This window comes from Corythoichthys intestinalis, chromosome 4 (assembly GCF_030265065.1).
Source record: "Corythoichthys intestinalis isolate RoL2023-P3 chromosome 4, ASM3026506v1, whole genome shotgun sequence".
In the NCBI taxonomy this organism is placed as follows: domain Eukaryota; kingdom Metazoa; phylum Chordata; class Actinopteri; order Syngnathiformes; family Syngnathidae; genus Corythoichthys; species Corythoichthys intestinalis.
In genome coordinates this window covers 2,100,009-2,112,820 of record NC_080398.1, presented here as the reverse complement: position 1 = coordinate 2,112,820, position 12,812 = coordinate 2,100,009, and the positions used below count along the sequence as shown (strand labels likewise).

The window sequence follows — 12,812 nt, the reverse complement described above, 5'->3', positions numbered from 1 at the left end:
AAATGACAACTGGGTTAGCATCAGTCAATCCACTTCTCAGCTCCATATTTGGTCATTTTTAGCTCAAAATATGAGTTTAGCTCAAGAACCAGGCAGTGTTGTTTTTGGAAGCCCATTTAATTTTTGTCTTAGTGTTAGTCTTTTGGACGATAATACTAATTAGTCTTAGTCATATTTTTGTCATTTCAAAATGCGTTTGTCTTCGTCCAGTTTTTGTTGACGTTTACTCCAAATTTTCGTCTGTAAAATTGGAAAGTTTCACTCTAAAAATAAATAAAAGAAGAAAAAGGTTTCCAAATGTTTGGAATGAACGTTGACATACGAACACATATTGTAGCATCTACAAGCATCTACAAATCTATCGCCTGATAATACACACTCAGCCGGAAAACAGTACATCATTTTCAATTAATTATACCCACCTGGAGGCCACGAACTGTTTGTCAAAAAAAAAGTTTACCGAGAGTTTAAAAGGATGCTCGCCGTTAGCAATAGCCTAATGCTAACATGAACGTGAATGCTACGCTAATGCTATGAGTTACATTTGGTGTGTGAGAATCACTTAGCACAGACCTTTAAAGTGCTTGTGACACGAAAAAGCATGTTTATTTCATAATACACGCGGTATTTTATGCTCCTGAATGATATGGACCGCTTGGATGTGTGTGGAAGCGATCGCTATATTTATTTAGTTTTTTGAATCCCGCGCCAGGAAAATGAGTGACTTCCGGCTTCGGTCTCGCATTGAGGAGGAGGGCGCTGTGACGTGTACGGTAGAAGACGTCCTCTTCACGCTACAGTGTACTGTTGTGTATGAGGACGAAGGATTCAGCTGATTTTGCGGATTAATACTTTTATTTTTTGCATCACGCCAGCCAAACGGCTGCAGAAAAATCATTCTGTATGCGGGAGAGGCGTATGCGCCTTTTTGGAGTTTCAAAAGGTTCCCATTCACCGTGGATATTTACTGTGGGACCATTGGACTTATAAGGAAGTGAGTAAACATCTTGTTTTGTATTATGTCAAATACGAATACAGTGATTACAAAGTAAACACTATAAAATTCCTTTAAATAAAGGACTACTTACGTTTGATCATTGATAGGCATGTAAAAAGCTATCCTCACGCTTATTAGCAGTTAGCTGTTAGCACGTTAGCTACACAACAATTCCAGCCACCCTCCTCCAGGGAACGAACTGTAAATTGCTCTCCGCCGGGCGGTTTGCCGATCCGCAAAGAAACTCGACAACCGGGTCGTCATGTCAAATAATCCAGGCTAGTTATGTGTGATTTTCCACTTCGAAGACTTTGAAACATCCCTCGGTTCGGGTTAGCATGTCGGCTAGCTGTCACTCCTTCTGGTCTGTTTACATTCTCCGAAGCCGGGGAAGGGAAATGACATACAGTATGTCCGATTTAGGTGTCATAAAATATCGTTCGGCAGGTGTGACAGTAAAGGTAAAGTCAACTGTTTTGACCATTATGGAGTAATTTTGCCATGTCGTCTTGAATAAATGGATTTTTATTATTTTATATTCCATTTAGCACAAGTTATTTGTCATGACCATGCCATTTATTTAGCAATTGGGGAAAGTACTTGGGTAAAAAGAATATCCTGTAAAAATATTGAAGTAAAGAGACAGAAACAATGACATTTTGCCGCTCTCTTCGTCGCGTTTTCCTCATTGTGAATAGTTCCCCCTCGACGGGCTGACTGGTCCTTCTCAAGCCATTTATATAGCTATTGGGGAAAAATACTTGGATAAAAAGAATATCCTGTAAAAATATTGAAGTAAAGAGACAGAAACAATGACATTTTGCCGCTCTCTTCGTCGCGTTTTCCTCATTGTGAATAGTTCCCCCTCGACGGGCTGACTGGTCCTTCTCAAGCCATTTATATAGCTATTGGGGAAAATACTTGGATAAAAAGAATATCCTGTAAAAATATTGGGAGTAGAGAGACTGAAACAATGACATTTTGCAGCTCTCTTCGTCTCGTTTTCCTCGTTCTGAACAATTCCCCCTCAATGGGCTGAATAGTAAAACCGATGAGCCTAGTCTACCGCTGACGTCATCCACCTGTTGGGGACGCTAAAGCCCTATAATTGTAGGCGTGGCTAACCAGCAGATTAAAAGACTAATTTCTCGTCATCTGCGCTTTGCTAAATTGTTGTATATGGTCGAATCGTCTCAAAATATGATTCTAATTCACATAATAATGCCATTTAAGACTTTTTTTCTGGTGTCGTATGCTCTTTAAAGGCTAAAGCAACATTGCATATTCTCTCTTGCCAACATAAGACAGTTCTTACCGTGTGTGTCTCAAAACAAGCAATGGGGAGACTGGAGAGGACACTATTGGGTGAGTTGGGGGGGTGCAGCACATCACATGAGTGACACAACCAGACACTGCTACGATGCTTGCTAACTACACATCAAATGTCAGTCATTGTGAACATGTGACAGAACCTGGCGCATTTTTGTCTCGTTTTAGTCTCGTCAGATGAAAACTGGCATTCGTGTCCTTATGTTTTAGTCTCCCAACACACGTTTTTAGCTCGTTATGGTCTCGTCATTGTCATGATCGTCAAAATATTTTCATTGTAGTGATTGTTAACAAAAACAACACTGGAACCGGGATTTGACATCGGCCCTTAGCTATGTAAGCCCAAAATGGGGTGCCCTTGACATCCACCAGAGCTGGAGGAGGTGGAATACCAGACAAAAATTTCTTTCAAAAATGAGCAAAAACCTAATGGGTCACGCCGATCAAAATGTCATGTTAGCGGTACTCAATTCACCTCGTAGGGTACATTGTTAGGTCTTAAAAATGAGTTTCGCCTAAGAACTAGTATTTGACACTGACCATTTGCGTTAGCTAAGCCCAAAATGAATTGCCCTTGGCGGCCAAGAGAGCGGACGTAGGAAGTAGAAGTCCTGAAATGAATGTTCCTCCAAAAATGACCGCAAACAATTTTAATGTGTCACGCCTGGCATGTTAGCACCAGTCATTTTGCCTCGGGGGGTGCCATTTTGAGCTTGAAATTGCGTTTTGCCCAAAAACCAGTAGGCCTATTTGACACCAACTCTTTGCGGGTGGAAGTCCAGCGGGTGGAAGTCCAGATACAGTATGTTTTTTCTTCCAAAAATGACTATAAACAATTTTTTCCGAGAGACCTAGCGGGTTTGCGCATCAAGATTGAATCAGAAGTAAACATAAAAACAATAGACAGGTTTGAAATTGTTATAACCAATGTGTTTCGGTTGTCTCTCTTACCAGCATCCAACAACGAGGGCTGCCGGCATTGGTGCCGCACACGATGAAGGTGTCATTGACTTTCTCAATGACTGTGATGAAGTTGTCACACTCCAACTGCGAGACAAAGAGGCAGCGCCGGTGAGACGCCAACATGATGACGCCACTGATGCGATGATGCAAAGGTGAGGATGAGATTCACACCCACATGATTTGGAGTGAGATGCTGGTGTACATTGTAGCTACTGTTGATGCAAAGAAACACCTGAATGAATCATCACTAACAGATTTTTTTCATAACCCAGATCAGAGTAAATCCCCAACTGCGGCTACGTTTATATGGACACATTTATTCGGATTAATAGCCTGATGGGAATAAAAATGCTTCATATACACACCTTATTCCAGTGGGTCGCCAATCCCCACGAGTTTCAAATGTGCATTCAACAAACGCCTTGGAATTTTATGATTTTCAAATTCAAAACCGTTGTAGCTAAGCTAACGAGCTAATATCTACTAGAAGTCAACCAATATGAGTTTTCAAATGCCGATGCTAACACAAATATCCCAAATTAATTTCAGCCGATTGCTGGTATCCAAAGCCGATTTTGAGGCTGATGTATAGTTTTTAAAAAAAAAATGTAGATATGAAAGGCAATTAAAAAAATGCTTCAATAGCTTTCAATCTACAATGATGACCTGGGACTGAAAGGGTTAATTCGGTCTAATGCTTCCACACCAACCAACACAGAACTTTTTATGATTTTACACACTAAGCAACAACAGTATATTATTTTCAAATAATTAAACCCATCAGGACATCACGGCGTGATGTAAACAAGTGAGAGTGAGAGTTTAAGAGGATGCTCACCATGCTAAAGCTAATGCTAACATGAATACTAGGCTAACGCTACGATTTACATTTAGATTCAGTGATTCTTAACCTTGCTAAAGGTACCGAACCCCACAAGTTTACCTTGTGGATTCACCGAACCCTTCGGAATTAGATAATAAAATTCAAAACCGCTATATCTAAGCTAGCAGCTAATAATTTAGCAAATTCCCGTTCAAAATTCTTCTCATTTTGCTAGCATGTTTTTATAAACCTGAGACCGAACTGGTACATACAGTATATTAGAGACAAACACTTTGCCGGAGATTTTTTATTGTCTTAAAATTGTTGAAAAACTTGACGATAGAAAACCGGGATTTGAAAATAACGCTGACGTTTAAAGTAGAAATGCGATGTTATGTTGACATAATCTGTTCTACTACTATTTTCGGTATGTTTGAACAATCTGCCCACGTCAAAATAATTTGTTTCAACCGATCTAGTGCTGATTAGAGAAAAGCTTCGAATAAAATTTTGCTGCTCGAGTATTGGTTTAAGTTAAATGGCATTATAATGGTTTGTTTTTAAAGTGTTTGCATTTAGTTTTATTGATATGGGTGGATACACTGCGCACTAGTGGCAACAGTGAATATGACATAACTCTTTAACTTGGCTGAATCAAGCTGCTTCCTGTTCAGGCCAACATAAGCTAATATGTTTTTTTTATGCATTAGTAAGTTAGTTTATTGTTAAATTTAGCTGATTTTGTGGGATCATTTGGGAGCATGTGTTTGAATTATTTTTAAAGAGTATTGTAGGAAAAATAAGTCAAATTAGCATTTTGTAGCATTTAAGCTAGCGGACTTTTGCTATGCAAGTTAGCCAAGTGTTCTTCTGTTGTACTTAGATCCTCATTTACTTTTTTTCTCCTTTTTTTTTTTTAAATACCATTCAAGGCTAAACTCTGGTGTTAGTATACAATGCCATGGAAAAGTATCTGAACCTTTTAGAATTTCTCACATTTCTGCATAAAATCACCGTCAAATGTGATCTGATCTTTGTCAAAATCACACAGATGTAAAAACAATGTCTGCTTGAACTAAAACCACCCAAACATTTATAGGTTTTCCATTTTTTTATGAGGATAGCATGCAAACAATGACAAAGGGGGGGGAAATAAGTAAGTGACCTTCTGCCTAAGGAGACTGACAGAGCTATTAAAACCAATTTTTACCAAACAATTTTAGTCAGGTGTGTGCCCAATCACTGATGAGTGGTTGAAAGCTGCCCTGCCCACTATAAAACGCACACCTGGTAAGAACTGTCTTGATGAAAAGCATTGTCTGATGTGCATCATGGCTCGGTCAAAAGAGCTATCTGAAGACCTGCGAGCAAGGTTCATTTGTATAAAGCTGGGAAAGGATACAAAACCATCTCTAAAAGTCTGGAAGTTCATCAGTCGACAATCAGAGAAGTTGTCCACAAATAGAGAGAGTCTGGCACTGTTGCTTCTCTCCCAAGGAGTGGCCGTCCACCGAAGATGACGCCAAGAGTTCAGCGCAGAATACTCAGAGAGGTAAAAAACAACCCTAGAGTGTCTGCTAAAGACTTACAGAAATCACTGGCACAGTCCAATATCTCTGTGCACACATCAACTATATGTCAAACTATGGCCAAGAACGGTGTTCATGGGAGGACTCCACGGAAGAAGCCACTGCTGTCTAAAAAAAATATTGTTGCTTGTTTAATATCCACAAAAAGGCTCTTGGACACTCCACAGATGTTTTGGCAAAATATTTTGTCGACTGATGAAACCAAAGTTTAAATGTTTGGGAGTAACACACTACACCAGGGGTCCCCAACCTATTCCACTAAGGCACACTGTGGGTGCAGGATTTCATTCTTACCAAACAAGATGACAACACTTTTTCCCCAATCTGGTGTTTTACAAGTGCAATCAGTTGATTGCAGTCAGGTGTGGCTTGTTTTAGCAGAAGCCTCATTGGTTCAACTGTCTCTGCTGGATCGGCTGGAACAAAAACCAGGACCCACAGTGTGCCTTGAGGACTGGGTTGAAAACCCCTGCACTACACCATGTGTGGAGGAAAAATGGAACAGGTCACCAACATCAACACCTCATCGCCAACGTGAAGCATGGTAGAGGTAGCATAATGATTTGGGGCTGTTTTGCTGCCTTAGGGCATGGACAACTTGCAATCATTAATTGAAGAATGAATTCAAGAGTTTATCAGAATGTTTTGCAGGAAAACCTGAGGCCTTCTGTCAGACAGTTGAAGCTAAAAAGAGGTTGGACAATGATCCAACAAGACAAATGATCCAAAACACAGAAGTAACTCAACTTCAGAATGGTTTCAGAAGAACAAACAACACGTTCTGGAGTGGCCAAGTCAAAGTCCAGACTTGAACCCCATTGAGATGCTGTGGCATGGCCTAAAAACAGCGATTCATGCCGGACATCCCAGGAATCTGACTGAACTTCAGCAGTTTTTCATAGAAGAATGGGCCAAGATTAGTTCTGATCTATGCGCCAGACTGATCTGCAGCTACAGGAAATATGTGGTTGAAGTTATTGCTGCCAAAGGGGGGCCACAAAATATTAAATGTGATGATTCACTTACTTATTTTTTTTCCCCATCTGTAATGTTTTTGAATACTATCCTAATGAAAATATGAAAACCGATAAATGTTTGGGTGGTTTTAGTGAAAGCACTGTTTTTTCATCTGTGTGATTTTGACAAAGACCAGCTCACATTTGATGGTGATTTATGCAGAAATGTGAGAAATTCCAAAAGGTTCAGATACTTTTTCATACCACTGTAGCTGCAGCCATAGACCGAAAGAGTGACGTTTGTACACGCAAATCCTAATCGGGTAAATATTTCCTTGATGTCCGTTTTGTTTTAGTTAAAACAAAGTTTTTTCATCTGTGTGATTTTGACAAAGATCAGATCGCATTTGATGGTGATTTATGCAGAAATGTGAGAAATTCCAAAATTTTCAGATACTTTTTCATACCACTTTAGCTGCAGCCCTAGACCGAAAGAGTGACGTTTGAACACGCAAATCCTAATCGGGTGAATATTTCCTTAATGTCCTTGAAACAGTGCATCCGATCATAATTTTCATCTGAATTTTGATCGGATTGTAGGAATTTTGTCCTTGTAAACGTAGCCAGTAAGCGCTTTTAAATTCCATGTGATTTACTTCAGTCGAGGAAATTTTATCAGGTTGCCCAACCCCTGACTCACTCATACAATCACAGACTCGCAAATCTCACTCCGACACCTTCACTGCTTAACAGACGGTCGGAATTTATAGAACTCCAAGAATTCACATAGCACGGTCAGTAGCAGGGTCACGGCAATACTTTATTGCAAAGCAGTATTTTCCTCTTGTGATTTATTTTTTAAGAGACATCGAAGGTATCTGCGTGTGATTGGATGAGTGAGTGAATAACAAACCGTGCTGATAACATCTCCTTGGCGGAGGTCATCGCATTCCAAACGCGACTGATGACATTGTTTCGTAATCATTTCCCATCTAAAAGCGCAGCACCAACCTCACGCGGACAACGATTATGATGATGATGATGATGAAGATGCACTTTTTAGGCTGGACAATGCTTCTACCTCGAGAGGCGCCGCCTTGGCTTTGCAGGTGTCAATAGCGGTCTGGTCCGACGGTGCTGGGATCTGCGAGAGGAACGTGGGAATTAGCCAAGTGCGCTAGTGAAGCGCTAGAATGGTAAATGGTAAATGGTGTTACACTTATATAGAAGTTCATTAGTAAACTTTTTCAATAACAAAGCCTTGCGATACAAGGCTCACAATAACAATAATCTCATGTTGTGGTGATACAAGGGTGTAGAGTTCATCACGGTAGACGTCCAATCCTTTTGAACCGGGAGGGTGGCAGCTATTGGTGACAAATCCGCATTAGTATTGGTTCGTGGAAGAGCAAAAACATTGTTTCCCATCTAGAAAAACTTTGTGACGCTCTTTCCTCTTCTTTGAATGAGGAAATGAAGTTTATTACCGACAAAACTTGAAAAATTGAACCTCCGACATTGTGTTCAAGCAGATTGTTGCTTCCATGTCATTTTTTTTTTTTTTAACCTGTCCTGTTCAGCTGTTTGACGCAGAGAATGGAAGTCTAAGTGCCTGGATAGTCTGAACAGTTTTAATGTTTCACATTGAGAGTCTGACATACTCCCATTGTGATCATTCAAAATACCTTTTTATTATAACAAAGCAGCGAACAGGAAGGGATTATGGGGGGACAGAAGAAAAGAAATACAAGAGAAGAAAGAAAAGAAACACATACACAAACAAAAACAAGAAATACATTGAACAACTAGACTAGTGACTAATATGCTGGTGCTATCGTCAGCGAGATGTATTTCCGGTCCATGTGGGGGGCTTGTTGACCAGGGAAAGAGGGGGATGGGGGTGGGGGTGTCTATAAGCCTATAAGCCAAGTGATTGAAAGGGGTAGAGTGTACACAAATAAGTTCTGTGATCTAGAACCCAGTAATCGTGTGAATCTCTAATGAGTGTAAGCCCGTTGACGACTAACCCTACGCCGCCGCATCGCCAATCCCGGCACTGGGACCCCCAACCCGAGCATGCCCTACCACATCAAGCAGCATGCAAGCCCCACCGGGCGCGCGACAGCCACGCCGATGGGCGGAGAAGCCTGGGGGGCGCCAACCCAGGGCCACGGCCTCCACCCAGCCAGGCCGGGGAGGGAGGGCGGGCGGGGGTTTGGGGGGCCAAGCGCAGCCCATCCCTCCTCCCGCAGCCCATCACTGCTCCCTTGGGGGGGGGGGGGCAGTCAACCTCTGTTGGAGCCTGCTGTCAACACTGTTGTCGTCCAACATGCCTCCTAGCATGCACTGCAGCGCTACAGATGTATATTACTATCAAAATTCATGTTTTATGCTAATTATTTCTTCAGTTACTGTTCCAGTTGTTTCATTAATTGCTAGTTATGGTATTTGGTAACACCTTTTTGACAGTGGCGCCATAAGACTGTCATGATACTGTCATGGCTGTCATGAGCATTAATCAATAAGGGTGTAACGGTACATGTATTTGTATTGAGCCGTTTCGGTACTTGGTGCTCGGTTCAGAACGGAGGCTGACGTAATGAAACCCTTACTTTTCGAGGCTGTGAGTCGATCGGGTTACAGTTGCTTTGTGTAGATTATATTTACTCCGTCTTCTCTACTATAATGAGGACCAACACGGTAGGACAGTGTAACCCAGAAACGTCAACGGCGCGACAACGTGGCTGCCGCCAGAACGCAGTGAAACGCGGGCGTCAATCAGCCAATGCACACCAGTCGCAGTGCGACTGCGTATTAGACGCGTCCCAGAAGCGGCTCAGCATGACGCACGCGATAAGAACGGCAGAGTTTATTATTTGACACGAGACGCAACCCTCCTACGTCAATACTACTACCAGTAGCTAGGATCGGGCAGACCGGAAGTCACTCGTGTAAAAATACGGTGGATCCGGTCGATTTTCAAACTAATATGTAATCGTAACCCACTTTTTGAGTCCATCAGATCTCTTGAATGGTAGATCGGGGCACAGTTGACTTGTCTTTGTTGATATACTGCTTTCTTCTCTGATATAATTATAACCAACATGGCCTCGTGTTCAATATGAAACCCTCCTACCACAACAAAACGAGTAGGAACTAATATTCACATAGGAACTACAGTTATACAACATAAAATATAAATGAATACTACATCACATTTGTAAAATATAAACACATACCCTAATTTTCCCACTATAAGGCACACCTGACTATAAGCCGCCACCCACTAAATATGGCACGAAAAGGGCATTTGTTCAGAGATAAGCCGCGCTGGACTATAAGCAGTGGCTGTCCTCACGGTGTTATGGGATATTTACACCAAAATATATTAACCGGTAACACTTCGATTGACAGCGGCATCATACGACTGTCACAAGACCAAATGAACCACCATGAAGCTATGAACCAATTGGCTGCAAAGCTTCCTTGCTTCAAGAAGCTTCATCTGGGCATTGCTGCTCCCTTGGGATAGACAGTCAATCTCTGCTACCACCTGCTGTCAACACTGTCAACCAACATGCCTCCTAGCATGCATTGCACCGCGACAGAAGCAAATAACAATCAAAATTCATGTTGTGTGCTAATTATTTTTTCAGTTACTTTTCGAGTTGTTTCACTAATTGCTAGTTATGGTATTTGTTAACACTTTATTTGACAGTGGCGCCATAAGGCTGTCATTAGATAAGATAATTATGACATTACACTGTCATGAGCATGAGTGAATGCTTTTACCAGATGTCATTTAGTGTTATCTGGCAAATTATTTCACTTTTGAATAGATGTAAAAGATCCAAGATTGACATAAATGGAGTTAGTGACACAATTTGCCAGATGACACTTAATGACGTAAGCATTCACCATTCATGATAGTGGCATGTTATAATTATCACGGTCTTATGACAGTCTTATGACGCAGCTGCCAAATAAAGTGCTACCTATTAACCCATATAAATCAATAAATAAGCCGCACTGGACTCTAAACCGCATGATTCAAACTGACGGAAAAAAGTAGCGGCTTATAGTCCGAAATTTACGGTAATAAGATAAATAATAGCCCATTTAAATAAAATACATTGAAATGAGCTAAAACACCTGTAATTACATAATAAGAATAATACACAGATAATGCTTAAACAATTAAATTTATTCATTTCTGTGTGGCACTTGAGAAAATCCACCAATAAAGCTTTTGAAAACCATTCATAAGAAAAAAAAAATCATTGAGGCATTTCATTTGTAAAATACATGTTAAAATCATTGTCATTGGGATTGCTTTTCTCTTTAGCACAGGACTTCTTTTTTCGTCTTTCTTTCAGAAAGAAAGCTCACCAATATGCGGGGTCTGAAATGCAAATTGTTGTTGGATTATCTTTAAATACCCGCTACTTTTTGATCAGAATTCTAGCTTTGTATAGGCTAATGTTCCTATTGTTGAAAGCACAAAAGTGTGTAATAAACAACTAGCACATTTATATTTTGCATTTTGTTTTCTTACTGTACCGAAAATGAACCGAACCGTGACCTCAAAACCGAGGTACGTACCGAACCGAGATTTTTTGTGTACCGTTACACCCCTATTAATGAACGCTTATAACAGATGTCATTTAGTGTTATCCGGCAAATGATCTCACTTTTGAATGGATGTAAAAGATCCAAGGTGGACATAAATTGAATTGGTGACATAATTTGCTGGTTGACACTTAAACATCTGTCATAAGCATTCAGTTATGCCCATGATAGTGTCATGTCATAATTATGATGGTCTTATGATAGTCTTATGACGCCACTGTCAAATAAAGTGTTACCTATTAACCAAAATAAATCAACAAATAAGCCGCAGGATTCAAATTGAGGGAAAAAAGTAGCGTCTTGTAGTCCGAAAATTATGGTAAACACCTCGAAAAACAACTCGACAATATTGTCGCACGCCAATGTTAAGTCTTTTTTTTTTTCCCACTTTTACCCTTGAGAGCTGCTCTGCCTCCTCAACCAAATTCTTGTGTACGTCCCTACATCCTCCGCACCAATGCTCATTTAGTCGTAGGCGGCGCTGAAAAAAATTCTCTCCAAGGTTCTGAAGCAAGAAATGTCCATGCACTGTCCACTTTAATTATAAATTTCAGTTCCTACCAGCACATCGCGTACGCCTCGGTTGGTGAAGGTGAGCACGTAGATGACGGCCTGCCCGCCCACGTAGAGGGTGTTGCTGCCTTCCTGGTGGTACATGCTGATGTAGTTCTCGGGTTTGTCAAAGTGAAAGCGAGACGGTTCTGGGGAGGTCGAGAGAACAAGTGCGTCAGACGGAAGCTTGTGTTCGGGTGTGATGTTATGTAAGGGTGATTGTACTGGTGTAGTAAAATATAACACTCTGATAATATCATAATGTCATTTATTTGTTGAGAACGATAGACATTTATTTGAACTGGAAAGAATGGTTGTAAATGCTCTTCAGTTGGATGTTTAGCGCCGTCAATGGCAGCCAAAAAGTCCATTTTTTTTCCAAACACATCAAGTGCCACTTCATATCAAAACTAGGGCTGTCAAACGATTAAAATTTTTAATCGAGTTAATTACAGCTTAAAAATTAATTAATCGCAATTCAAACCATTTATAAAATATGCCATATTTTTCTGTAAATTATTGTTGGAATGGAAAGATAAGACACAAGATGGATATATACATTCAACATACGGTACATAAGGACTGTATTTGTTTATTATAACAATAAATCAACAAGATGCCATTAACATTATTAACATTCTGATCCATGGATAGAAAGACTTGTAGTTCTTAAAAGAAAAATGTTAGTACAATTTATAGACATTTTATATTAAAACCTCTATTAATGTTTTCGTTTTAATGAAATTTGTAAAATTTTCAATCAAAAAATAAACTAGTAGCCCGCCATTGTTGATGTCAATAATTACTTACACAATGCTCATGGGTGCTGAAGCCTATAAAATAAGTCGCAGCCAAGCGCCAGTCATTGTTTCTGTCTCTTTACTTCAATATTTTTACAGCATATTCTTTTTATCCAAGTATTTTCCCCAATTGCTAAATAAATGGCATGGTCATGACAAATAACAGTCTTGTAC

The 12,812-nt window shown here is 40.3% G+C and overlaps 1 protein-coding gene across 1 annotated transcript in view; it reads right to left on the bottom strand.

Moving 5' to 3' along the window:
• The window catches only part of LOC130914314 (semaphorin-7A-like), a 67,045-nt gene that overhangs the window by 44,309 nt on the left and 9,924 nt on the right, over positions 1 to 12,812 (bottom strand). The window contains exons 2-4 of the mRNA XM_057833386.1: positions 11,848 to 11,987; positions 7,739 to 7,801; positions 3,278 to 3,373 (exon numbers count right to left, since the gene is read on the bottom strand). Coding sequence (XP_057689369.1) covers positions 3,278 to 3,373; positions 7,739 to 7,801; positions 11,848 to 11,987 — 299 coding nt within the window. The remainder of the gene's footprint in view (positions 1 to 3,277; positions 3,374 to 7,738; positions 7,802 to 11,847; positions 11,988 to 12,812) is intronic.